We start from the raw sequence: 25,142 nt of genomic DNA, 5'->3' as shown, positions 1-25,142 counted from the left end.
TATCCTCAAAGCTAATACTATTTTAATTAGAGATATTAGAGATGTTAGTATATAAAGGTGCTTGTTTAAGCTATTCTTTGGACTGTAAAACTTGAGATATTTTAAAACATGTAATTTAAAATGGCATTCATTTACTAACACTTTTTGTATAAAAATGTAAAACAAGGAATAGAAGCAGAAATGCAACTGGCGAATTTGTAAGTGACTCATTCATTTCTGTGAAGCACATTAGCTAGAGTTATATCAGGTGAAATTTAAAGATTTTTTTAAAGAAATAAGAAAGACCACTCATTATAGCATTTTATATCAGCCCAGCACATTAGAATTTATTACTGATCTGAACCACTTTAATTTTTTGTCTGGCAGTCCTGACCTCCTGCTTTATCTGTTCTTCTAAAAGTTGAATAGTCAAATCCGGGAATATACATCTAGAATAATCTGATTGGCAAATGAATGCGAAACTATTTTTTCCTTCATTTCATTTTGCTACCTCCCATTCCCTTTGGAAGTTTTCCTTTGTCTTTACTATCTATTCCATACTTTCTGACTTTATTTTTAAGAGCCTCTATCAAATTTTCGATTTTACCTTTTCATCTCATTGCTTATTTTAAATGCTATTGTGTAACATTTCTGTGCTCTTTTGACCCTCACTGGGTGGCCTAAAATAAAATAACTAATCTCAGATTTTCTGTTTACCCAGTTATAAAATGAGAATAATATACACTTCTTATCATTTTCAGGCTGTTATGACAGCCATATAGGATAATTTATAACTGTGATTATTTAAAAATGTACAACACTACACAAATGTATAATATTAGTATGCAGAGCAAATATCTACGCTAGATTCTGACTTCTTTTTCACTTCTTGCTTTTCGCAGTTATCACTTCATCATCACCATCATCACCACAAAATATGTTATACAGCTAAGCAAACGTTATACTATTAAGAATGCTATATTTAATAAAGTAAATAAAACACAATCTGTCCTTTATGAGCTTATAGTCTTAAACTTCTTTAACAAATCCAAGTTCAAACTTTTAAGAAGTTGTTTTCTGACATCACGGAACTAATTCATGCTAGGTTCTGGAACCAAGAAAATAGATAATATTTGAAATATCAAAGTAACAAGATAATAGTAAATGTAAAATATACATAAATCAAGCACTTGATACAAATTATGACATTTCTCATGTTTCCTCTTTTGGTGATGTTTTGCTATGAATTACACATAATTATTTTAAAATGCAATACTGACCTTGTAATTTGGGTGTCCTGTTGATTCATGGAATGAAGTAGATCTCAAACTGGTCAGCAGCTTTCAATTTGGTAGAGGATGCTATAGGGATTAGTATCACAAAGACAAATTTAGGAGCACAATGAATGAGATGCTGAGAAAAGGAAGAAGAAAAATGTGGTCACGTAATAAAGTGAGTGACATTCAATAGTAGGATTTCAATGGGATTTTGATCTGCTTTTCCATCTGCTTTTGTTTTTATTTTGTGCAATTAAAAAACATGTTTTCAACCCTTCATTAACTACACATTCTATTTTATGATTCATTAATGGACTATGTAGGGAGGCTAATGCCTTGTCTTTCAAAATATCTGCCCTTTTTGCCCAGTGGTTTATCATGCTACTGTGATCACTCAGGGGCATGAATAAGGAAATGGCAAATGGCATCTGTCCTCTCAATCTTGAAAAAGGAACTTAATAGTGGTGCCTTTAGCTAAGCGTTGTCTTTCTCTTTCACAGGAATCACGACAGTGCTTACAATGACAACCATCAGCACCCACCTCAGGGAGACCTTGCCAAAGATCCCTTATGTCAAAGCGATTGATATTTATCTGATGGGTTGCTTTGTGTTTGTGTTCCTGGCTCTGCTGGAGTATGCCTTTGTAAATTACATCTTCTTTGGGAAAGGCCCTCAGAAAAAGGGAGCTAGCAAACAAGACCAGAGTGCCAATGAGAAGAACAAATTGGAGATGAATAAAGTCCAGGTAAGATATCAAATATTCCTAACAATATTCTTGTTAAATTTATCAGCATCATGATGCCCAGGGCTCTCATAACTTCAAAACAATTAATAAAATATTAGTTTATCTTTAATAAGACTCAACCAAGCCTTCATTTTACATATTCAGGGATTAAGGAATGAAGAAGTTAGATTGTGGGTTATATTGATTAGTAATATACCCTGGAACTCAACCCCAAGTCCATTATTGTTTATTCTAAACCATTTGTAAAAGCATATGTAAAGTAATCATGCTAGATTTGCGTGGTAAATACATGAGAGAACTGAAGTGAATACACTTTGCACTCCTAAATGCAGATGAGGCACAGTGGCCATAACCACAGACTGAAATCAAACTGCCTGGTTTTCATTTGCAGTTTAGTCACCTACTGGCTTTACAACTTCAGCCAAATCAACCTACTTAAGTCTTTATCTAGCCTTTTCTCTCAGTGTCCTCATCCATAAAATGGAGATTATTATAGTATGTCTATCTCACAGAGTTGTTGTAAGAACTGAGTTTTTCTCATTGGTACATCTTCTAACCTGTGATCTCATTGGATGGAATTAAATTTAAACGAATGATCTGTTTATTCTTTTTTTTTTTTTTTTTTTTTTTTTTGAGATGGAGTCTTGCTCTGTTGCCCAGCCTGGAGTGCAGTGGTATGATCTCGGCTAACTGCAAGCTCCGCCTCCTGGGTTCACGCCATTCTCCTGCCTCAGCCTCCTGAGAGGGACTACAGGCGCCCACCGCCACGCCTGGCTAACTTTTTGTATTTTTTTAGTAGAGACGGGGTTTCACCGTGTTAGCCAGGATGATTTCGATCTGACCCCGTGATCCTCCCGCCTCAGCCTCTCAAAGGGCTGGAATTACAGGTGTGAGCCACTGTGCCCGGCCCTGTTTATTTTTTAAAAACATCTCTGTAGCCTCTACCTCTGAGCCATTTTTCACTGAAATCAATTTACCGTTAAGGACATTGACATGTGTATCTATCTCAAATTGTTTTCAAGATAGCACACAGGGTGACAACTGTTCATTTAGGCACTGATCTAGGCATTTGGGATACTGATGTGAATGAGACAAAATTCCTTACCCTCATGGACCTTAGGTTCTAACATGGGAAGATAGGCAATAAACACAAACAAATAGTAAGAGGATACTTTTAGTTACTAGTAAGTGCTAAAAAGAAAGTAAAACAGTGACTCATATCTGTAATCCCAGCACTTTGGGAGGCTGAGGCAGGTAGATCACTGGAGCCTAGGAGTTTGAGACCAGCCTGGGCAACATGGCAAAACCTTGTCTCTACAAAAAATATAAAAATTAGCCAGGCATTTTGGTGTTTGCCTGTAGTCCCAGCTACTTGGGAGGCTGAGACGGGAGGATTGCTTAAACCCGGAAGGCAAATGTTGCAGTGAATAGAGACTGCGCCACCGTACCCAGTCTGGGTGACAGAGTGAGACTCTGTCTTAAAGTAATAATAATATAAAAAAGAAAAACAGAGTACTGAACAAGAGAGTATTTGGGTCAGATTTAAGGGAGCAGGATACTTTGGTAAGACCTCTCTGTGGAATGACCATTTGATCTGAGACCTATGTGACGAGAAACAGCTAACCATGCCATGTCCATTCTAGGTAAACGAAATAGCAAGTGCACAGGCTCTGAAGCAGGAATTCCTGTGTGTTTAAATACTGAGAGAAGACCAGTAGAGCAAGAGCAGAGTTAGTGAGGGAGAAAGCAGAATAGTGTGAAATGTGGTTGGATAATTAAGCTTAGGCCAAATTATAAATTTTCAGGGTGTATCTTCATGCTCTTTAGTATGACGAAAGTTTGGACAAACACTGTTTGAAAAATTAGCAAAGAAAACTTAGAGATTCAGCCAAGTGGTTAAAATGCAAAGGAACACATCAAATAAACTTCTATCTTTGTGTGAGGCACTATGTTCAGTGCTATGGGAAGAGAAGTAGACAAGATATTTGCCCTCAAGAATCTTCTGATCTTGTTGTGATAAGAATATTATACTCATATGAAGTGATTATAAAATGAGACAGGACACAGTTAGTTTGAGTTGTATACCGGAAAAGAAGCAGCTTCCCAATGTCTGCTTGTAACCATACCAGCTTTAAAAGTATTTTGGGAGGCCACCTCTTTTCTATTCCCATCCTCATCTCAGTTGCCTTCCAAACATACTAGTTCATCCTCTGCACATCTTGGAATGTGTGTTAATTGATAAGTCACGAGGGAAAACCCTACCCAAAGGAGGTGGAATAGGTTCAGTGCTCGGAAAATTCAGAAGGCATGAACTGAATGGATACTCAAAGATAAGTAGAATTTAGGAAAGTATGATGAAGAAAGCAGGGCCCTTCAGTTGCTAAAAAGCAACGTTCTCTAGGGAGAGTAATTAAATTGAAACAGGAGAGTTCCCTGATCCGCTCATCTGTTGGGCTGCCACGCACTCGAACCCTATGGGAGGGGGAGCATGAAGACGGACAGGTGTGGGAGCCAGGGCCAGCACTTTTGGGTTCTGGCCCCATGGTAGCATCTAGAGGTGGGTGCCTGCGATTCCTGAAGCCCCAGTAGGTGTGTTACAGTGCTCCTTTAGCTCTGCCATCTGCAGATAGCTTAAGTGTTAACCAGCTCAGTGCCTCTTTGGTACCCAGGTTCTTGTCTGGAGTCCAGGAAGAATCAGGTCATACGGACAAGTTGAAGGATGGTAAATGTGGAGGATCTTATTGCTGGATGGAGGTGGCTCTCAGTGAGATGAATGGGGAGCTGGAAAGGGGCTGGAGTGTTTCCACAGAAAAATAGACATAATTATGACAAAATTCAAAAACAAATCATATTGAAACAGGGCAGAATACTTTTTATCAGACTCATCCTCCTGTTGATACAAATAATAAACTGTGAGCACATGTTTAGAAATCTGCTTTAAGACATGGGAGAGTAGGCCGGGCGCGGTGGCTCAAGCCTGTAATCCCAGCACTTTGGGAGGCCGAGACGGGCGGATCACGAGGTCAGGAGTTCGAGACCATCCTGGCTAACACGGTGAAACCCCGTCTCTACTAAAAAATACGAAAAACTAGCCGGGCGAGGTGGCAGGCGCCTGTAGTCCCGGCTACTCGGGAGGCTGAGGCAGGAGAATGGCGTAAAAACCCGGGAGGCGGAGCTTGCAGTGAGCTGAGATCCGGCCACTGCACTCCAGCCTGGGCGACACAGCGAGACTCCGTCTCAAAAAAAAAAAAAAAAAAAGACATGGGAGAGTAACAAAACAAGCAAAAGATAAAAGAGAATCAACCTTCAAAAGAAAGGAACCACACTGTGTGAAATCCATGTTTATACAGCTTTTCCCCTGAAGCCATGCCCCAGGCTGACGAATGTGGGGCGGCAAAACTTCTGTAGAAACTGACATTTTATTGGCCTGAGAAGTCAGATCATGGAGTTTGATTCTTCCAGAGTTCCTGGAAATTTCAGAAGTGAGCCATAGCAGAAACTCGACACCTGAGTGTAAACATCCTCAGCTTGATCCCTGAACTACAAATGTACAGGTTAAATACCAAGGAGTGCAGAAAGAAAAAATAGCTAGAAGCTGGGGGAAAGAAAAATGAACTGAAATTTTAGTTACTGTCCACCATATAAAAGTCAGAGTTTGGCGTTTGAGTCCAGCCTGTTGGGGAGTGTGGGGGTAGTAAGCACATTAGGTTTTCCATAAAAATCTCAAGAGGCTTATACCTTAAGAGTAAAGGATAAGTCACAAGAATAAGGGATTCCCCTTGGGTTAAGGGAAAACCTAAAACAAGCTCACCCTAATGACACACAAAACCAATTCTCCACATATTCTGGGTGATATGTTAGTCATATAACTGCCTACCAAACCGAACTCAACATTCTTTGGGGGAGATAGCAGAATCTAGAGTCTCTATGGTGCATCATTCAAAATATCTAAGATAGAGTAAAATGTTACTAGACATGAGAAGAAACAGGAAAATGTGATCATTATTAAGAGAAAAACATTTGTCAATAGAAACAGAGCAGTAAAAGTCTCAAATGTCGGCCTAAAAGATAATTAGTATAAAGAACTATAATTAATGTATTTAAAAGTTCATAAGAAATAGCCCAAAACTGGAAACAGCCAAAATATCCTACAATAGATGAATGGTTAAACAAACTGTGGTATATTCATACTATGGAGTACTAGTCCAATAAAAAAGAAATCAGCTATTGATACACACAAAAACTTGGATGTCTCTCAAGGGCATTAGATTGAGTGAAAAAAGCCAGTATTAAAAGGTTATAATACTGTATTATTCCATTTATATAACACTCTTGAAATAACAAAATTATAGAGATGAAGAACAGATTCGTGGGTGCCAGGAGTTAGTGATAGTGGGGAAGGATGTGGATGGTTGTGACTGATTATAAAGAAGTAGTGTGAGGGAGATCATTGCAGTGATGGAATAGTTCTGTAACTTAATTGGAATGCTTGTTACATGAATCTATATATCCAATAAAATTACACAGAACTGTACACACTTTATGTCAATGTCACTTTCCTGATTTTCATATTATATCATAGTTATGTAAGATGTAATCAGTTGGAGAATCTGAATAGGGGAGTACATGGGGCCCCTCTGCGCTATCTTCACAACTTTCTGGGAATCTATAATAATTTCCAAATAAAAAGTTTCAAATAAAGTCCATAGGAAAAATTGATATGGTATATGAAGAAATGGGGAGTTTCAGAAGATAACTGAAAGTATAAAAGTGGGACAATGGAAATCACAGAATTTAAATTTTTATTAGATGAATTAACATCACATTGTATACAATAGAAAAAAGGATTAGCAAAATTGAAGGTCATATTGGGCTTTTCTCAATTTCTCAATTGTAGCAGTTCTTACCATAAATGCTACTACTTTGGGGTTGCCTTAATAGATACCCTTACTCTTGATTTATTATTTGGTATCTTTGTTAATTGTTCTCATGGGATCCTGTGCTTTTTCACAATAGGACTTCCATGATAGTTAGTATATGTTTATTTGTATAATTATATTTTAAAATCTGTTTCTCTTATTAAGCTACAGCTTCCCAATTATACACCCCAGAGCCCTTGTCTATTACATTTATTGTTCTTTCCTTAGTAGCTAAAAGGTAGATACCAAATAAGTACTTGTTAAATGAATGAATTAATTAATTGATAAATACTGGAGAGTTGTTCTCCATTTAAGATGTTTTTAGAAACCACACAAAGCATTCAGTGTTACATTATGTTTTATAAAATTCTTACATATTCATAATAAGTAAGAAAAAGAGACTATACTCCACTTCAGCTTCTGCTCCAGACTGTCTTACTGTTCCTATCATTTTTATTTTCAAAAAAAAAAATTAAGTATGCTTTACATCAACCTCTGCTGTTCTTTTTGAATCACAGTGCCATATAACATCACATGTAATCTTCAAAGGAGCATTATGGCTAAGATTTTGAAATGGCATTGTTCGTCTGGGACTGCCCAAGGTTCATTGTCTCATGCCAAGGAAATCAAGGACGCAGTCACACAAGGAGTGAGGTTAAGAGCAGAGGTTTAGTAGGCGAAAGAAAGAGAAACACTCTCTCCTGCAGAGAGAGGGCTCCCAAGCGGGTCTTCTGGTCTGTGGTGAAATGCAATAGGTTTTATAGTTGAATAAGAGGAGGCAGTGTCTGATTTACATAGGGCATGAAAGATTAGTCAGACCAGGTCTGCCATTTGCATAAGGCTCAAAAAACTGGTTAAGGCTAGATGTGCCATTTGCATAGTGTGTGAAAGAGCTGGCCACCCCACTCTAATTTTTTATTATGCAAATGGGTTCTCTACCTGGATGGCGCCATGTTGCCTGCTTCTCTGTTCTGTACATGGCATGACAAAGGAAAGAGAAGATGGAGCCTTCATGTTGAACATACCTGGCTTCCAGGTAGCCCTTTTCTACTGGCACAGCTGCCAGCATTCACCGTGAAAGCTTCCAACTTCCTTACCTATGTCTACAGCTTGATTTTTCAGGCTGCTGTTTGTTAGAAAAGAAACGATTTTGGGGGCTGTTTTTTGCTAAAACAGAAATTCCGCCAAGGACTCTGTTGTCCTTACTATCTGTCTAAATAATTTCTTTCTATCTCCTGTATCAATTTTATAAACTTCTTCATATTTAGGTGGGATAATAATACAGCATTACCATCTCATGCAAGTTATAATCATCCCTGCACCTGCTTAGGTTTTGTAGTTCCTAACTTTCTCATCCTCTTCTAAAACCAAAAGCCCAGATGGATAATATGTCAATAACGAAGCAAGTATTTGCTTCATCTATTCAATGTGTCATTTCAGCAGTTACATTCATAATGCAAACTGCGTGGTATTTTAAATTGCTACCCACCAGTTAAACTCAAAAATATAAAAAAGACTATTAATTTTTAAAAATATAATGGTTGGATGATCCTCTACTTTCAGATGCTTGTAAACAGTTAAATTTAAATGACATCTGTGCCCTGGTCCCAAACAATTTTCATTTGAGGGATTTCCTCAGTATTTGCCTTGGTTCACTGGAGCATAGAGTGGCCTTGTTCAGTTATTACACATTACTTTTGATAGCTCTGGCTGGGCAGCCAGGTCAAGGGGTATTTGTACTGAAGCTTCAGGAGTGCTTGCTTTGTCTTGATTTATATTTCCTCCAGCTGCTCTGAAGCATCTTTTTATATCAGTGCAGATGCTAGATCCAGACATTAGGAGAGTTTCAACCTCTAAGGTGATAAAGACTGTAGATTCATAAGCCCCTCAGGCATCATTTGAAACTAGAGATGGTATTTAGAGTTTTGAAAGATAGATTTCACAGTACGACTAGGCTTTAAGTAAGCTACCTCTGGGCCACTTTTATACTCATCTTGAACTTTTTCAGTTGTATATACTAGCCACAATGCCTGTCCATTTGCAAATACATGAAATGGCTGAAATTGTAGCTTGGGTGGTCTGTGAGCAGATACCGATTCAGTCATTCTGTGTCACAGGGGACACCAGAGGATATCTGCCAAAGATTCATACTGTGAATCCTGAGTATCTGAGATATGTCTTAGTTAATCTAGAAAGTTTATTTTGCCAAGGTTGAGGACGTGTGTCTTTGACACAGCCTCATTAAGTCCTATCGACATATGCCCAAGGTGGTCAGAGCACAGCTTTATACATTTTAGGGAGACATGAGACATCAATCAACATATGTAAGATGAACATTTGTTCGATCTGGAAAGGAGGGACAATTCGAGGCAGGGAGGGGGCTTCCAGGTCACAGGTAGATAAGAGACAAATGGTTGCATTCTTTTGAGTTTCTGATTAGCCTCTCCAAAGAAGGCAATCAGATATGCATTTACCTCAGTGAACAGAGGGGTGACTTTGAATAGAATGGGAGGCAGGTGTACCTAAGCAGTTCCCAGTTTGACTTTTGCCTTTAGCTTAGTGATTTTGGGGCCCCAAGATTTATTTTCCTTTCACAATACCAAATATGTGGCTGCATCCCCAATAGTCAAGAAATAGATTTTTTCCCCTTAGAATCAGATATTAGTATTTTGATCTGGCCTCTTCTCTCCCATTCCTGTTCTCCATCGTGAGTCACCCAAACACTTACAGACAAGTTTCTAAATGTGAATCAGCTCTGTATTGTGGTTAATTCCAGGATGCAATGTGCAGGTGGAGGTGGGCATTGTAAAGGTATACAGCTCTGTCTTTAGGTCCAGCTTGAAACAGCTCCATATCTGTCAGTCTTTGAGCCTGGGACTTCAGACCAACTGGAAAACTCATCCTGCCTTTGATGAAACTTTCACCATCTATACCTAACATCCAGAATTTCTACTGACAGCCTGTGTTGATAGTTCATGAACTTCTTTATTCCTCAAACCCCTGGCCAAATCTGGCTTCGTTCACTTTTTGTTCTCTAGCCTTCATTTAATACTATCCTATCTCCCGTCTTCAGAAGTCTAATTTTCCTTTTCAGGAATCTCTGTCTTTTATTTTCTATTTCTTTCTCTACCCAGATATCTAGATCTCTTTTGGTGAACAAGAAAGAAGTCTACTGTATTTATCTAGTTTAAGAATAAAAGAGGAGGGAAAGGGATTTATTGGTCCACACGACTAGAAAGGTTGCAGCATAGTCCTAGTTTCACATGTGCTGTTCCAGGTGCCCAAACAATTTGTCAGAAGTATCTCTCTTCATCTCTTAATTCTGCTTTCTTTTATATTGACTTTGTTTTGACCCTTCCCTCATGGTGGTCCCAAAGTTCCAAGTTTACAGTGTCAAATCTCTTTGACCCTAGCACAAAATTATTTCTTATATCCAATAGTTCTAATTTAAAAAGGCCCAGGATTGAGTCTTTTTGCACAGACTTGTCATATTTTCATGCAGAAGTCAATTCTTCTCACCAGGAAGATGGAAAATGCTAAATGCCCAGGTCTGGATCACACACGTGTCCCTAGAACCTGGAAGATGCAATCAGGCATACTTCAACCATATGAACCAAAAGAATATCAGGGCATTATCATCACAGGAAGGTAGAATGGAATCAGATAGGTCAAACTAATAGGCATCCACCACTACCTACTAGGACCCTTGGGATGTTTGGGTGGAATACAGACTAGGAGGATCAATCTAAAATGAGATGAACTCAAACTGGTGTTTTTAGCAAGCTTCCCAATTCATTCAGATATACCTCAATGTCTGAGAACCACAACCCTGGAGATCCTAGAGATTCTAGCCACCTCTGCAGGTGTCCTTGGCCATTGAAACTCAGAGTTCAGAGAGATGGCTCAAAGTGTAAGTTTCAGATTTCCCCATTCTGCAGACATTTACTCAGCAAAATGTATCTTAGGCTCAGTTCTGGAAAAGCAAGGAGGACATACTGAGTAGTGATGAATAACAAAAAAGCACCTGCCCTCCTGGAGCTTATATTCCAGTTGAGGTAATTGATAAATATGTGAATAAACACACGATATAATGGCAGATGATGATAAATATGGTAAAGAAAATGATGAGAAGCTAGCCAGGTAACAATGTGGGCAAGAAACAGCATTGCACAAGAGAAGCATAGCAGGTGAGAATGCCCTGTGGACTTAGGAGCATCAAGAGACAGCCAAAATAAGGCTGGTGTGGCTGGTGCAGTGCTCAAAAGCAGCCTGGTAGGAAATGAGAGCTGAGGTACCCACAGGAACCAAACCACATGGTGCTTTTTGGACTAGGGTAAGAAATTTGGAATTCATTCTATGTTTTGGAAAGTAACTAGAAGATACACACAGAGTCAACAGACGATATAAATAGACATCATTTATTTTACTTTCTCTTTTTCTTTTTTTTTTTTTTTAAAGACAGAGTCTCCCTCTATCACCTAGGTTGGAGTGCAGTGGTGCAATCTCGACTCACTGCAACATCTGCCTCCTGGGTTCAAACAATTTTCATGCCTCAGCCTCCCTGAGTAGTTGGGACTACAGGTGCCTGCCACCACACCCGGCTAATTTTTGTATTTTTAGTAGAGATGGGGTTTCGCCATGTTGGCCAGGCTGGTTTAGAACTCCTGACCTCAGGTGATCAGCCCACCTCGGCCTCCTAGAGTGCTGGGATTACCTGCGTGAGCTGCTGCACCTGGCCTGTTTTGCATTTTTCTTTTTTCTTTGAGATGGAGTCTCGCTCTGTCGCCCTGTTTTACATTGTTAAATGATCACTCGAGTTTCTATGCAGAGAAAGGACCACAGGGCAACATTTCTGGAAAGAGGAAGATCACTTAAGATGCAAGAGGTGATGGTGGAAAGAAGAAGACATGGAATACACCTGCTATGTGCTCATAAATACTAAAAAAAGAAAGAAAAAAGTGAACAGAATCAGGTTGTATTTAAAAGTAGAGCAATTTGGACCTGCTAAAACATAGAATGGGAGAAATAAGGAAAAGAAAGGAATCCAGGATAAATGTATCTACCTGAGTAATGTTCCAGAAAATTGCCAGTTGTTTCGTTTTATTTTTGTTTTTCTTTTTTTCCTTTTCTATTTCCTGGATAATATAATTTATTTGTCTTAGACTTATGTAAATTTGCACTTAATCTTCTGTTCCTTCTCAAAATGATAATAAAGTTTCCACTTCTGCCACAAGCTTTCAGGATATGCAAAGAGACATGCAAAGCATCACCAGAACCTCCCATCTCCTCCCCGCATAAAAGGTTTCAGGAATTCCAGGCTAAGAGATTAGGGTTTGGCAGCCCTGGTGAGAGCAAATGACTGACAGCAACAGTCAATACAGTACATTCTATTAGAGGGATGGGAAGATGAATGCTAGGTTGTTGCAACTGTGTGTTCTCTACAAGGGAAGGCAGCGGTTTGCACCGGTTGGCTTCATTAAGTAGAGTGTAGGCTTCTTGAGGGCGGTGAATTAGCTTATTCTGTAGCCAGCCCCACTTCACTTGGTTTCCTGCTCTGTGCTTCAGAACCACTCAGTAAATACGAATCTAATTGAATTGGCTAGCAAGTGCAAAGTAGATTGAGCCCAGAGGTATTCCTCGACAGGGCTTTAAAACTGCCACTGAAAACAAGATTATATTTTATTCCAATTACTAAAATGAGTTCAGCTATATTTATATATTGAAAATATCCACAGCAGTTCAATTCTGTGAGTGGCAACATTTTTCACAGCCTAAGGCAGTCACTGAGGATGTTGAGGCAGAGAGGAGAGAGTGAGTGAGATGGAAGGGGCGGAAGAAAGGCTGAACCCAAGTCAGAAAATAAATCTGCACATTCGCTTCAGATTTATGCTAAGGAAAGAAATAGTACAGCCATCACATCAGTGTTCTCTGGACTTCAGTCATTTGAGAATCACCCTATGATTTTTGGCATGCCTTTTGCATCAGTCAGGGCTCTTCAGAGAAACAGAACCAATAGGAATAGAACCAACATACAAATAATAAGAGATTTATTTTAAGGAATCATTTCTTGCAATTGTGGAAGCTGGCAAGTCCAAAATCTGTCAGGCAGGTTGCAGGGTGGAAACTCAGATGAGAGTTGATGTTGCAATCTTTAGCCTGAAATCTGCAGGGCATGTTGGAAACTTGGCCAACGTTTCTACAGTACCGTGTGGAGACAGAATTTCTTCTTTTCCTGGAAACCTCAGTTTTTGCTCTCAATGCTTTCAATCAATAGCATGAGGCCCATTCACAATATCGAGTGTAATCTCCTTTACTTACAGTAACTGTAAATGCCAATCACATCTACAGAATACCTCCTCAGCAACATCTAAACTAGTGTTTGACTTAACTGGAAACCACAGCCTAGCCAAGTTGACACACAAAATTAACCACTATACCCAATGTATTTATCCCCATTCATTCATTTCAAAGATATTTATTGAATGCTTCTATATGCCAAGTACTTTTCTTGGCTTTGGGGAAACGGCTGTGAATAATACAACATCCCTGCCCCCTTGGAGTAACATTCTAATGGGACACTCAGTGGAAGGAACAAGTTGGATGGGAAGAGAGAAGATCAAGAGTTCTGCTCTGGCCATTGTGAGATTTAGATGCCTCTAAACATCCATGCAGCACTATCCTTTAGGTTCTTCTGTAGTAAGGTCCAGGAGAAAATAAGGAAATGTGAATTACTTTAGATTTGTCCCTTGTCATAATGAAATGTGAGCATGAATATAATGTTAAGAAAAATATGCACAAAATCACCAACTGGTCATATTTTCCTAAATACATTACAAGATACATGCAGCTGTTTTGCTTTCTTCATAATGTTACCTGATTTTTAAAAAACTGATTTTAGGAGGAGAGATGGTATTGACCATTTTCCTCCATAACAACGTGAACACCAGTATTTCAAGAACCTTATCTGTTTTGCTCACCACCATCTTCCCAGGATTGTTGTGTGATCAGAGTTAGAATTTAAAAACCAGATAACGGGGTTTATAAACAGTGCACTGGAGGAAGGAAGAAAAGTGTTCGCCAGCCAGAAGCTGGATTGTCCTTGCCATCTCAGGTCTTTATGAAGTAAAATTCCAGGCCTTTCTTTACATGAGAGCCCCTGTAAGACTTGTCTAGGATCAGCAGGCCTTAAGGCTGGGTGTCATGACCTTCAGGAAGGAGATGAGAGAAAGGCTCGGCAGGCAAGAAGAAGGTGGTCATCGTGGTTGCAGGAGAGCAAACTTCAAAGAGGCTCTTGGAAAGTCACTGACAACCTGCATTTGAAAGAGGTCATAGTATTTGTCCAGTAAAACATTTAGAATCAATAGCGGGTCAGGGTTCCAGTGTTTGTACAGGAGACTGTAACATCAAGAGGCTTTATTTGTTGAGATCTCTGAATTTATAAAATGAGGGACATGATGTTCTATTGCTTATGGCGGGGCTGATGTCTTCATCAGTGTCTGGAACAGTGCCTAAGGCATAGTAGGCACTCAATAAACATTGATTGAATAAATGAGTGAGTGAATGCATGAACTACTATTAACATTTTAAATGATTATCCATGATCCACCTAAAATTGCCTTTTGCAGCCAGGAAATATGCCTGTTTAATAAGGAGTAGAGTGAGAGTGAAATATTGCCAAGCCCTTGGGGCTGCAGAACTAAACTGCATTCTCTGCTCCCCTTTACTGGTCATCTATCTGAAGTGGAAGAGGAAGGGTTTCTTGATTGGCCCTCCTGAAGCCTTATTCATAATTACATTCATTTTCTCTAAATTTAGGTTCAATGACACTCTAAACTTTAAAAAAGAGAATCCATTATGTTGGTTTGAGGAATGTATGATTAATATACTGTAGTCATTCCTTCTAATCAGAAACAGGCTTACCTCCCCGGTCACTGGAACTGATGAACAACTGCAGACTTTACCCAAAAGCACAGCAGTATTCAACATGCACCCTCTCAGTAAGTAGATCAGAGACAGAAAACTCCAGAAGGCACAGAGCCTAGAATGCCTGCTTCCTTCTTCTAAATATACCTGCCACATAGATCAGTGGGGAGCAGTGAGAGGGGAGAAGGAGAAAAGAAGTTGTACATGTTCCTCCCTTAGATTCTCTCCTGGGGCTTAGAGTGGGAATTCCCATACTTGAGGGCACTGTGAGGAGTGGGGAATAATTATCCCACGGGATAGTTCTTTCAACATCAGCAACTTTTGAAAAAAATCTGCTGGTCTCTACCTGCCTTAGAAATTCAGTATGTTAACAATTTTAATTTGCCTCACCTCCTTCTTACTCAAGGTTTAAAAACCTTCAAGCTGGATTGTGCTCAACTCAGATATAGATATTTTGATATGTCTTTATTAATTAGGCAGCATATTTAATCACTGCAGATGTTGGGTCAATGTACAATATGACTTCTTGCTCCCTCTGATGATATGAAGAAATAATAGCCCTTTTTCCATGGATATTATTTTTGGAAAGCTGTGTCAGCTTCAGATATAAGAATAACTTAGATGCCCTGATATGGTTGAGGCAAAGGGAAAGCCACTCTTCTCCAAGGGGAATGGGTTACAGCAGAACCAACAAGAAACTTGTGGATATCAGTAGTGGTATGGCTACCACATGTATACCTTACCTGACAGCAGAAAGCTGGAGGGTGAGGGTAAAGTATCACACTGTAGAAGAAATGCATGAGCATGTACACACACACACACACACACACACACACAAACACACACACACACATAGACAGTCTGTTAACATCAGCCTTTAGGACAAGTCCTACACTGGGTAAGAAAGAAAATGGAAGTGGGCAAGAATTGTTATATAGCTACTTTAAAAATTTTCCTGAAGAATAACATGGTAATGTTGATGTAACTCTATAGTAATGAAATCAGCTTTCATGGATAGTTGCAAAACTAGATCCATTATCTTAAATGTCAAACCACTTAATGCTATGATTTCTAGCTCAGTGACAGAGAATATTGAGGGATTTGCACATACTGGTAAACTTCATGCAATCGTTAGGCACACATGAATCTGCACCAAGGTTAACCAACATAGGTTAATAAAATGTACCTTGTTAACCCTGACTTCTGTTTAATTAGGAGCATCTGTATACTTCACTAGCCGATAAATTCTAGCAATTTTGTTTACTTAGAAAGATTCATAATAATGTAACTTAATGATGCATAGAATGCAGATCACATGATTCCATTTTACAAGCATTTTTTCAGAATGCTATGTCCTCCACCTGGAATGTTCTCCATAATCAAAAACTGTCAACGATTGAAAGCCAACCCTTGAGATTACCTAATGAAAACCTTCCATTTATGGATAACAGAACTGAGACGCAGACTTATCCAAGGCCATTTCTGAGTAGATAATAAAACTAGAATAATAACATAGCTTTCAACTCTCAATTTTTGTTCTGTCCTCTACCCATCTTTTAAAACTCAATGCAAGCCCCGCTATTACAAGAAGGCTTCTGTGACACCCCCCCCCCCAGTGATTTCTCACTTTGATGAATCCCTAATCATGATATATATTATGCTATTTAGAATTTGATTGAAAACTTGTCACTCCCAATATTATGCTTCACTCATATATCTCTAAGAAGGTAATGATCTCTTATGGACAAAATTCATATTTTGTGATTATCTTAGCTATTCCAAAGTACCTAACAAAATCATGTGCTCCAGTCCTTATCTTATAACATACTTCTCCCTCCTTTAAGGAATTCAAGCATTTTGGTCCTCATCACTTCAACCCTACCATCCTCAGTAATGTCAACTTTCATGTACATGATTTTTTCAATTATAGACATACAGTAGAGGACAGAGACTGCATCTAGCTCATTATTCCCAACGACCTTCACCATCACCTGGCCTCAAGTCTCAAGCAAACATTAGTACATGTTCCCATTGCTCAGAAATATTCTACCTCCCATATCTCCATGTGTAAAATTCCCATTTCTGAATGTAGCCTGTTATCCTTCCATATCTTTGACTTCCTCACTCACTCCCATAGAATTTGCCATCCTCAATCCTTCTCCTTTTCCTGTCTACTGTGTCTCTTCCAGCTTCACTTGACACCCTATCCCGATATGTTTGAGCTAATGCTTTTATTTCTTTTCTTCCTTTGACCTGCAAACTTTTGAAAAGGAGAGTCCATATAAACTCCCTTCTCCTCCTTGCTACCAATTCAGTCTTTAATCCGTTGAAATTCAGGTTCTGCTTCAGCTCTTATTCTAAGACCACAAATGGTCTTACTGATAAATCTGTGAGCCTTCTTCATTCCCCCTGTTCTCTCTGAAACACTATTGACCATTCTCTCCTTCTGGATACCCTACTCCCTCCTTGAGTTTCTCTTCATAGCATTCTGTTATTTGTTCTCTACCTCTATAGTTTCTCTGTGTCTCTTTCACTGACTGCATAGGTGCCTCCCACTCCTAAAATAATCTCAGCCCCAACATTATCCCAGTCATCATCACATATACATTACTTGCTGGACACCACCACAAGGATGCCTAACATATATCACAAATTCAACCTAAACAGCAAACTCTTTTTTTCCACCCTATACACGCAACACACACCAGACACCCCATTTCGCTAATGACAATGTAATCCTTTCAGCCTAACAGGCTGACAGTTTCCAGATCACCTTCCCTTCCTTGTGCTACAAATCTAATCAGTTGCCAAATCAATTTCATTTCTATTTTAAACATTTTTCAAAAGCTCCTCTTTAGTGTAGTTTTCCTTTTCTTTCTGCTACATTGTCCTAGTCCAGGCCCTCATTATGTAGCCCCTGAGCACCCCAATAGCTCTGGTTGGGAAAATAGGACTGAAACCTAAAGTCAACATCAACACAAAGTAATATATGCTAAAGGCTTTGTGAATGGAAAAAAAAAAAAAAAAAACAGATCCCTAACTGGCTATGCAAAAGTGCAAAAGTCAGATCTGGACACAGATATGTTTCATCTGACCGGAAAATCATTTTTACACTATTGAGCCAACTTTAAGGGAAGACAAAATAAAAATCAATATGTTCACGTTTTCTGGTAAAGGGGGTGATCTGGCAACATTAGGGTCTAGTCCACTCAGTGTAGCTGTCAACCGGAGCTGAGTTGCAGTCTCCTCCTTAGACATCTGCTCTCCAAGGCCCCATAGGCATCACCATTCCCTAACTTCACTCAATTACTTACTCTCACCTGGCCCTACTCAGTCATGCTTCTTGGTCCCTGTAGGTGGCCGAGTTTGTAAATTCTGTTGTAAAAGTCAGTGCTAAGGGTTTTTGATGGTAAGGACGCTCATTGTGCTCAGCATATATCCTTGACACCTAACACTTTATCTCTCACGCAGTAAGCACTCAATAAATGTTGGGAGAAAGTTTTGGAGGTGACTGTGGGCAGGCAAAGTACAAAGGCACACAAAGAAAACAGGATTTAAATTGAGCCTTGGCCAAAACAGGTGGATTTGATTAACATACAAAGAGAGAGAAAATAATATTTGAGACAAAGAATATTCTGTGTTTTAATCCCAAATTTGGTACTGCTGTTTAATCTTATTGTTTAATTTACTTAACTTCTTTGAGCCTTGGTTTCCCTGTCTGCTGAATTAGGATAACATATATGTCATAGTGTTGTTATAACTAAGGTAAATTGCTCAGTAAGATTCAATTACTGAAATACTGGAATTACTGAGATAAATTACACGGTAGAATTCAATAAATAGTAGTTATTAACAACAAAATAATAATAATAATAACTCCCTGAATAAAGCCACCAATAGAGGTATATGGTCAGGGCATGTGGGTAGCCCAATTAGACTGAAGCAAAATGCTTCACAGAGGGAAATAATGATAGATAAAAAAGGAGAGAGAGATGACAGAAACCAGAGTCGGTTGCCATTTCTCTCTCCAGCCAACTCAAATCTTAAAGCTAACAAATGCATCACTGAATTTCCTATGGTGTGTAACAAAGGCCAAGGACTGTGACCTGGTCCTCCCAGTAGAAAGTGCTTTGAATCAGATACACATAGGTTCTAATATCAGGGCTGGCACTTACTAGCTGAGTAAACGAGCCAGATTGTTAACTGTTCTAAATCTCAGTTGCCTTATCTATAAAATGGGGATGGATGGCCTTTTAAAATAGGGTTGCTGTATTAAACAAGTAATATATATGCTAGACTCATGGTGGAAACTCAATAAATCTTAGTTCTTTAAACTGTACTACGGTTGTACCATCATGTGCTATCTATCCTCTGTCCCTTTCTTTTCTTTCTCTCTTGTTTGTATTTGCCACCCATGTTTTTCTCTATCTCTTCTTTGCCAGGCTCTTTTGCCTCCTTATCTATAACTAGTGTGTTAGGTGTTTACTAAGATTAATCTCATTCAAAAGCATTTATAGAACCCTTACTGTAAGTCAGGTACTATGCTAATACACATGTTAGCACAGCTCCCTCTACTGGCCTTGGAAGTACTTCAAGCTCATTTTCATGTATGAGTCACGTCCCTTCCAGGTAAATCCGTTCACAAAGTATATCAGCTTGAAGTTAAACAAGGCCACATCCTGAGCTAAACTATGCTCACATTTTCTGTAGTTCCAAAAGAGTATGTGTGGGCATAACATAGAGAAGAACCAGGAAACCTGTGATAGGTATCACTGGAACTGCAGGAAGCATTTGTGAACAACAGTAGAGGAACAAAAGTCAAAGGACAGCCAGGCATATCCTTTGACCCATTAATTATATCTGTCAATTTCACCTGAGGAAATAATTATGGATATGCACAAAGATTTAACTATAAAATATTCCTTCTAGACTTGTCTGTAAGACTACAAAAGTAAAACAACCCTTAACATCTAACAACAGATTAATTCAATTGTAGTTTACTCATGTAAGCTATTAATGAAGCGTGTCACAGAGGAATATTCATTAACAAGGAAAGATGCCCAGGCTGTATTATTAACTGAGAAAAGCAGGTTGCAAGACAAAATATATGAATGAACCTGTGTTTGTAAGTATATATGAATATACTTATATACTTACAAGAAGAAAATTCTGGAAGTCAAGTGAGATGTTAATGATTGACTCTGAAGGTGGGATTATGAATTTTTACTTTTTGTTCTGTGTTTCTAGCTTTGTTTCCATGTACCACTTTTATAACAAGAAGAAATACACACGCGCGCACACACACACTAGTGTTCTGTGAGTGGAGACAGATGACAGCTGGAAAACTAGCAAGGTGGATGGATGATGATAGATAGATAGATAGATAGATAGATGATAGATAGATAGATAGATAGATAGATAGATAGATAGATAGATAGATAGATAGACAGACAGATAGATAGACAGACAGACAGACAGATAAGGTAGATAGATGCATGGCCAGCTGGATGGATGGATGGATGGATGGATGGATGGATGGATGGATGGATGGATGGATGGATGGATGGATGGATGGATGGATGGATGGATAGAGAGATAAGAGAGATAGAGAGATAGACAGACAGACAGATAGATTAGATATAGATAGATAGATAGATAGATAGATAGATAGATAGATAGATAGATGATCTCCACACGGGAGGCACATCAAGCCAGATGTTTAGGGAGACAATGTTTAATGAGCCTTATGGGGTATCATTAGTAACAGGTTAATGAAAACAGGCAAAGGTCCTGCAACTTGTGTCGGAGCCTGTTCTTTTTGCCATCAGGTCGACGCCCACGGTAACATTCTCCTCAGCACCCTGGAAATCCGGAATGAGACGGGTGGCTCGGAAGTGCTCACTAGCGTGAGTGACCCCAAGGCCACCATGTACTCCTATGACAGCGCCAGCATCCAGTACCGCAAGCCTCTGAGCAGCCGTGAGGCCTATGGGCGCACCCTGGACCGGCACGGGGTGCCCAGCAAGGGGCGCATCCGCAGGCGCGCCTCCCAGCTCAAAGTCAAGATCCCCGACTTGACTGACGTGAATTCCATAGACAAGTGGTCCCGAATGTTTTTCCCCATCACTTTTTCTCTTTTTAATGTCGTTTATTGGCTTTACTATGTACACTGAGGTCTGTTCTAATGGTTCCATTTAGACTACTTTCCTCTTCTATTGTTTTTTAACCTTACAGGTCCCCAACAGCGATACTGCTGTTTCTTGAGGTAAGAGATTCAGCCATCCAATTGGTTTTAGGTCTTGCATATCAGTTTTATTACTGCACCATGTTTACTTCAAAAAGACAAAACAAAAAAAAATATTTTTTTCCAGTCTACCTTGGTCCAGGTTATCGGCTCTGTAAGAGCTCTATTAATTGCCATGTTTACAAACAAACAAACAAAAAGAGAGAAGTTAAATAGGTAGATCTTTAGCAGTCTTTTCTAGTTGCCCTGAATTTTACTGATTTATTTTTTAGGGAAAATGAAAAGAGGACCTTGCTGTCCACCTGCACTACTTCCTGGTAAACTGTAACAATCTTATGCTGCCAAAAAAAAAAAAAAAACAAACAAAAAACAAAAAAACAAACAAAAACAAAACAAAACAAAACAAACAAAAAACAAAAAAACAATTTCCAGGATCTCAGAAGAAAAAAACAAAGCCATTGATAAGTTACAGATTTCCAGGAAGAAGGCAACAGAAAAAGGAGCTTAGAAAGGGAAAGAAGAGTCCCTTCTATCCTTAAGTTCTCCCGTGTCCGTTGTAAAAGGGCTCCACAGCTCCATAGAAGAGGAAAGGAAGGGCAAGTGCTAGTCAAGGTTACACAATCCCAACCTGCCATCTTCACCGCACCATTAAGCTGGATATTCTGAAACATGCTTCTTTCTCAGACTTTCCGGCAAATTTTAAATTAACATTAGAATCCAACCTGGTCGACCTGGTAGCCATTGAGAACATTTTTCTTTTCTTCTTGAGAATAAGGAGGCAATGGGAGGGAATGACCATTTTTCTAACTGGCCATTTCAAACATGCAGCCCTGAATTCATCTCATCAGTCTGGAACCCCCTGATGCTGTGCCAGGAAGCCATGCCACCCCAGTTCCATAGTTCCTGCTCCAGAGAGTGTGGGAGGAAGGGGATGGTGAGCAATTTTTGCTTGAGAAAAATATTGCGCTTGCCATTAGGAAGGCAAGATTTATGTGCTGTGAAAAGGGTGCCTGGGCAGTTACCTGAACTGCCAAATCTTAAATCAAATAGTATATATTTCTTCGCCTTCTAGAGAGCAGTATCCAATGGTGACAGGCTAGTCACACAGGCCTCAGCTGCCACTTTATGGCTCTGCTCTCTGAGCTCTGCATTCCAGACTGGAATTAATGCTTTGGAAAATACACAAACACCCATGTTGGTGTCATTCCCCTTCAGGACCAGATTTCCATTTTAAAGAAAATCTTGAAAATAGCAGAACTACAGATAAAAACAAGAGCAATGACAAAAGCAGTGGAGCTTCCAACACGTGCACGAGTCCCTAAAGAACAGACCCTGTCTACACTCATTAATCACTGTCATTGCTCCTCTGCCTTATCTCTGCTTGTGGATTACTCTTGGCCATGGTTCTCATAGAAGGGGCATCCTTCAGTAGCCCAACATAATTCTAAACATGTCCAACCAGCTACAGTTGAGATTCTTCCCATGTTATGTCATTGAAACCTTGTCCTTTTATTTTTCAACCTTAATATCTAAGAATTCTGTGTGTTCATTTGCAAGACTGAATGAAACTGTAAGCTAACCAAACGGTGATGCAGGAGGTTTGGGACCTGACCCATGAATGTGAAATAAGGGTTGAGGCAGCAATAGGGACAATGGCCTGGCTTAATGATCTAACTTTTTCCCTAAGACTGTGATGAGGGTCCATGTTTAAAATAGCATCAGCTTCTGGAAGTTACAGACTTCACTGGACAGATGATGCTGAATTTTTACTGATGAGCTGAAGGGGAGAAAGTAAAGATATTCTTTTAGAAAGCAAGAAGAAAAGGGAACCTCAAAATAAATGATAGTTAAGGCTAAAGATAATATATGTACAAAAACTCTGCTTTAACTAGAAAAAATGATCTCAATGGTTTCATGAGAAAATAGTGGGGTTATAGGGACCATATTTTTATTTAGATTTTTAGTTGTATTATCACGCTTTCCTGGTCAAGGAAATCCCCAGCCTTAGGGCATGAAGTCATCCATTTTGAAACTCTTCAGTCCCTTGGCAGGGTGAGATGCTTTGCCATCATAAAATGGCCAAATAGAGTGGCATGTGGCCATGTCAGTGATTGTAAGGTTAATATTCCGTAATGATGACAAAGGAACCACTGTGCAGCCATTTATTTTAAACACAGGAAGGAAAATTGTTAGCTGATGCCTAATAAAAATGAATCATTCTGGGTGTCAAAGCTCTTTTAAAAGCTTTTAAGAATGAAATGCTAAATCAGAAAGGAAGTATCTGTAATCTATGTTCCTTAACAAACAATTTATTTTATCTATTTAGATTATTCTTCTTGGGAAAGATTGAGAATATTTGTATTTTTATTATATTTTTATCCTGCCTTTAAAAATCTAACAATTTTGATGCTGTAGTTTTAGATGTAAAGCATCTTCAAGAAAAAAAGAGAACATTTTGAATTCATATCTTAACCTTTGTAAAATGTAAACTTATTAAGCCTGAATCTACCCATCAGGCACAAAATGGCGTCACCATATGCCCTCCTGGTCAGTAGAGGGGCCACAGTCAGCATTATGCAAATCCTGTTAAATAGCTGATTTTAGACGCAATGGCAGCCAGAAGAATGGAGAAGCTGCTAATATTTACGGTTAAAGACCTCTGTCCCCACTTCTTTCTGGACACCTCTAGGCCAAAGTCTTCCCTCCTTGGCTCCACTCCTAGCCAAATCCTCCCCTTTCAGGCTGAACAGTGAATAGGGAAAAAAAAAAAAAAAAAAAAAAAACTTCCTTCTCTGGCTGTCTCTCTTGTCTTGCCCAAAATCATGTACATAAAACATAAATGTTGTTGGACATTCTTAAGTGCCCTCAAAACTGGCCCCATTGTTGAAAGATTCAGATTATTACATGATAGAGGGATTATTATTCAATCACTACTGGGGTTGTTTTCTTTTTGCCATGAAAATAGCCATAATCCCCTGCATTACTTAAGCTGAGGAAGAGGCTGAAAGTTACACAGACCCACTCTCTGATGTCCAAGTCATGTCCAAGTATCCCCACGTTTATAGTTCAGAAACTGTGACATAAACTGTGTCATAAACTTCACTTGCGAAAGCCCCATGGAAATTCCATCTTTCACTGGACAGTGATGACTGCATACTCATTCCTTCCAATCATGTTCCTTGGCTTAAAATATTAGGGGTGACATGTGCATTATACTTACCAGCTTTGTGAAGCAAAGATCCAGGTCAAGACATATTTTTGGCTTGAATTATCCAGGATTATTGCCTCTGTTTTCTACATTGCCAAATAGAAACAGCAGATTGGTTGGTAATTCTGCCAACTGAATGATATGTGTTTTCATACACGCCATCTTTATTGTGCATTATAATCAACAAAGGGTCTTGAAAATGCAAAGAGAAAAAAATGTGGTGCAGAAAATAAACTTTGGTTTAAGGGTCCAAGGATAGGCATTCCTTAAAAAGCATTATGTACAATACATAGAAATGTTGACTAAATTCCATCTTTCTAAAATCAATGATTATTTTATAAATATTAAGAATTCAATTACAATTTGCCAAGTTAAACAAAAAAAGATATATTTATAATACTTCTAGAAGGAAATAATCTCCAAGATTTCTTATATGGACAATTTTGAATAGTATCTTACCAAAGGGTGATGTGTCACCATTGTCTTTCCTAAACAAAGTAAATCATATATCCGAGGGAGGGAGAAAAAAGGAATGTACAAGCATTTGTTCATGGTGGTTCAATCAGCATTATTGGGATGAGGGGGACAGAAAAACAATCAAATATATCTGTTTCCTGAAAGCAAGCAGTGAACATAAAGATAAATTTGCTAATGGAATGTAGACTATTATGTAAACTTCCTTGTAAATTCTGTACATAGTTCATTGAACTGTTCCCTGTTGCGTGGTGGTCCTCAGCTTTGGGTGAATGTTCAAAAAATCTGAGCATTGTAAATAATGTAAGCTTATAAGGTATTTGCTTTTCTTCATGAAGTGAAATGACTAGTGATTTGGGCCCAAACCAGAATC

The 25,142-nt window shown here is 38.9% G+C and overlaps 1 protein-coding gene across 3 annotated transcripts in view; it reads left to right on the top strand.

Annotated features, from left to right (window-relative positions):
• GABRB1 (gamma-aminobutyric acid type A receptor beta1 subunit) overlaps positions 1–21,446 on the top strand; it is a 397,306-nt gene extending 375,860 nt beyond the window's left edge. Inside the window, exons 8-9 of one of the 3 annotated variants that reach the window (XM_025385322.1) lie at positions 1,757–2,001; positions 20,672–21,446. In XM_025385322.1, the coding sequence (XP_025241107.1) occupies positions 1,757–2,001; positions 20,672–21,016 (590 nt within the window). In that variant the 3' untranslated portion in view covers positions 21,017–21,446. The remainder of the gene's footprint in view (positions 1–1,756; positions 2,002–20,671) is intronic. The other 2 variants (XM_025385325.1, XM_025385323.1) reach the window with 2 other exon arrangements.
• The last annotated feature ends 3,696 nt before the right edge of the window (positions 21,447–25,142 follow it).

Source organism: Theropithecus gelada, chromosome 5, assembly GCF_003255815.1.
Source record: "Theropithecus gelada isolate Dixy chromosome 5, Tgel_1.0, whole genome shotgun sequence".
NCBI classification, from domain to species: Eukaryota; Metazoa; Chordata; class Mammalia; order Primates; family Cercopithecidae; genus Theropithecus; species Theropithecus gelada.
Note: the sequence above shows the minus strand (reverse complement) of the source record. Positions and strands in the feature narration are given on the sequence as shown.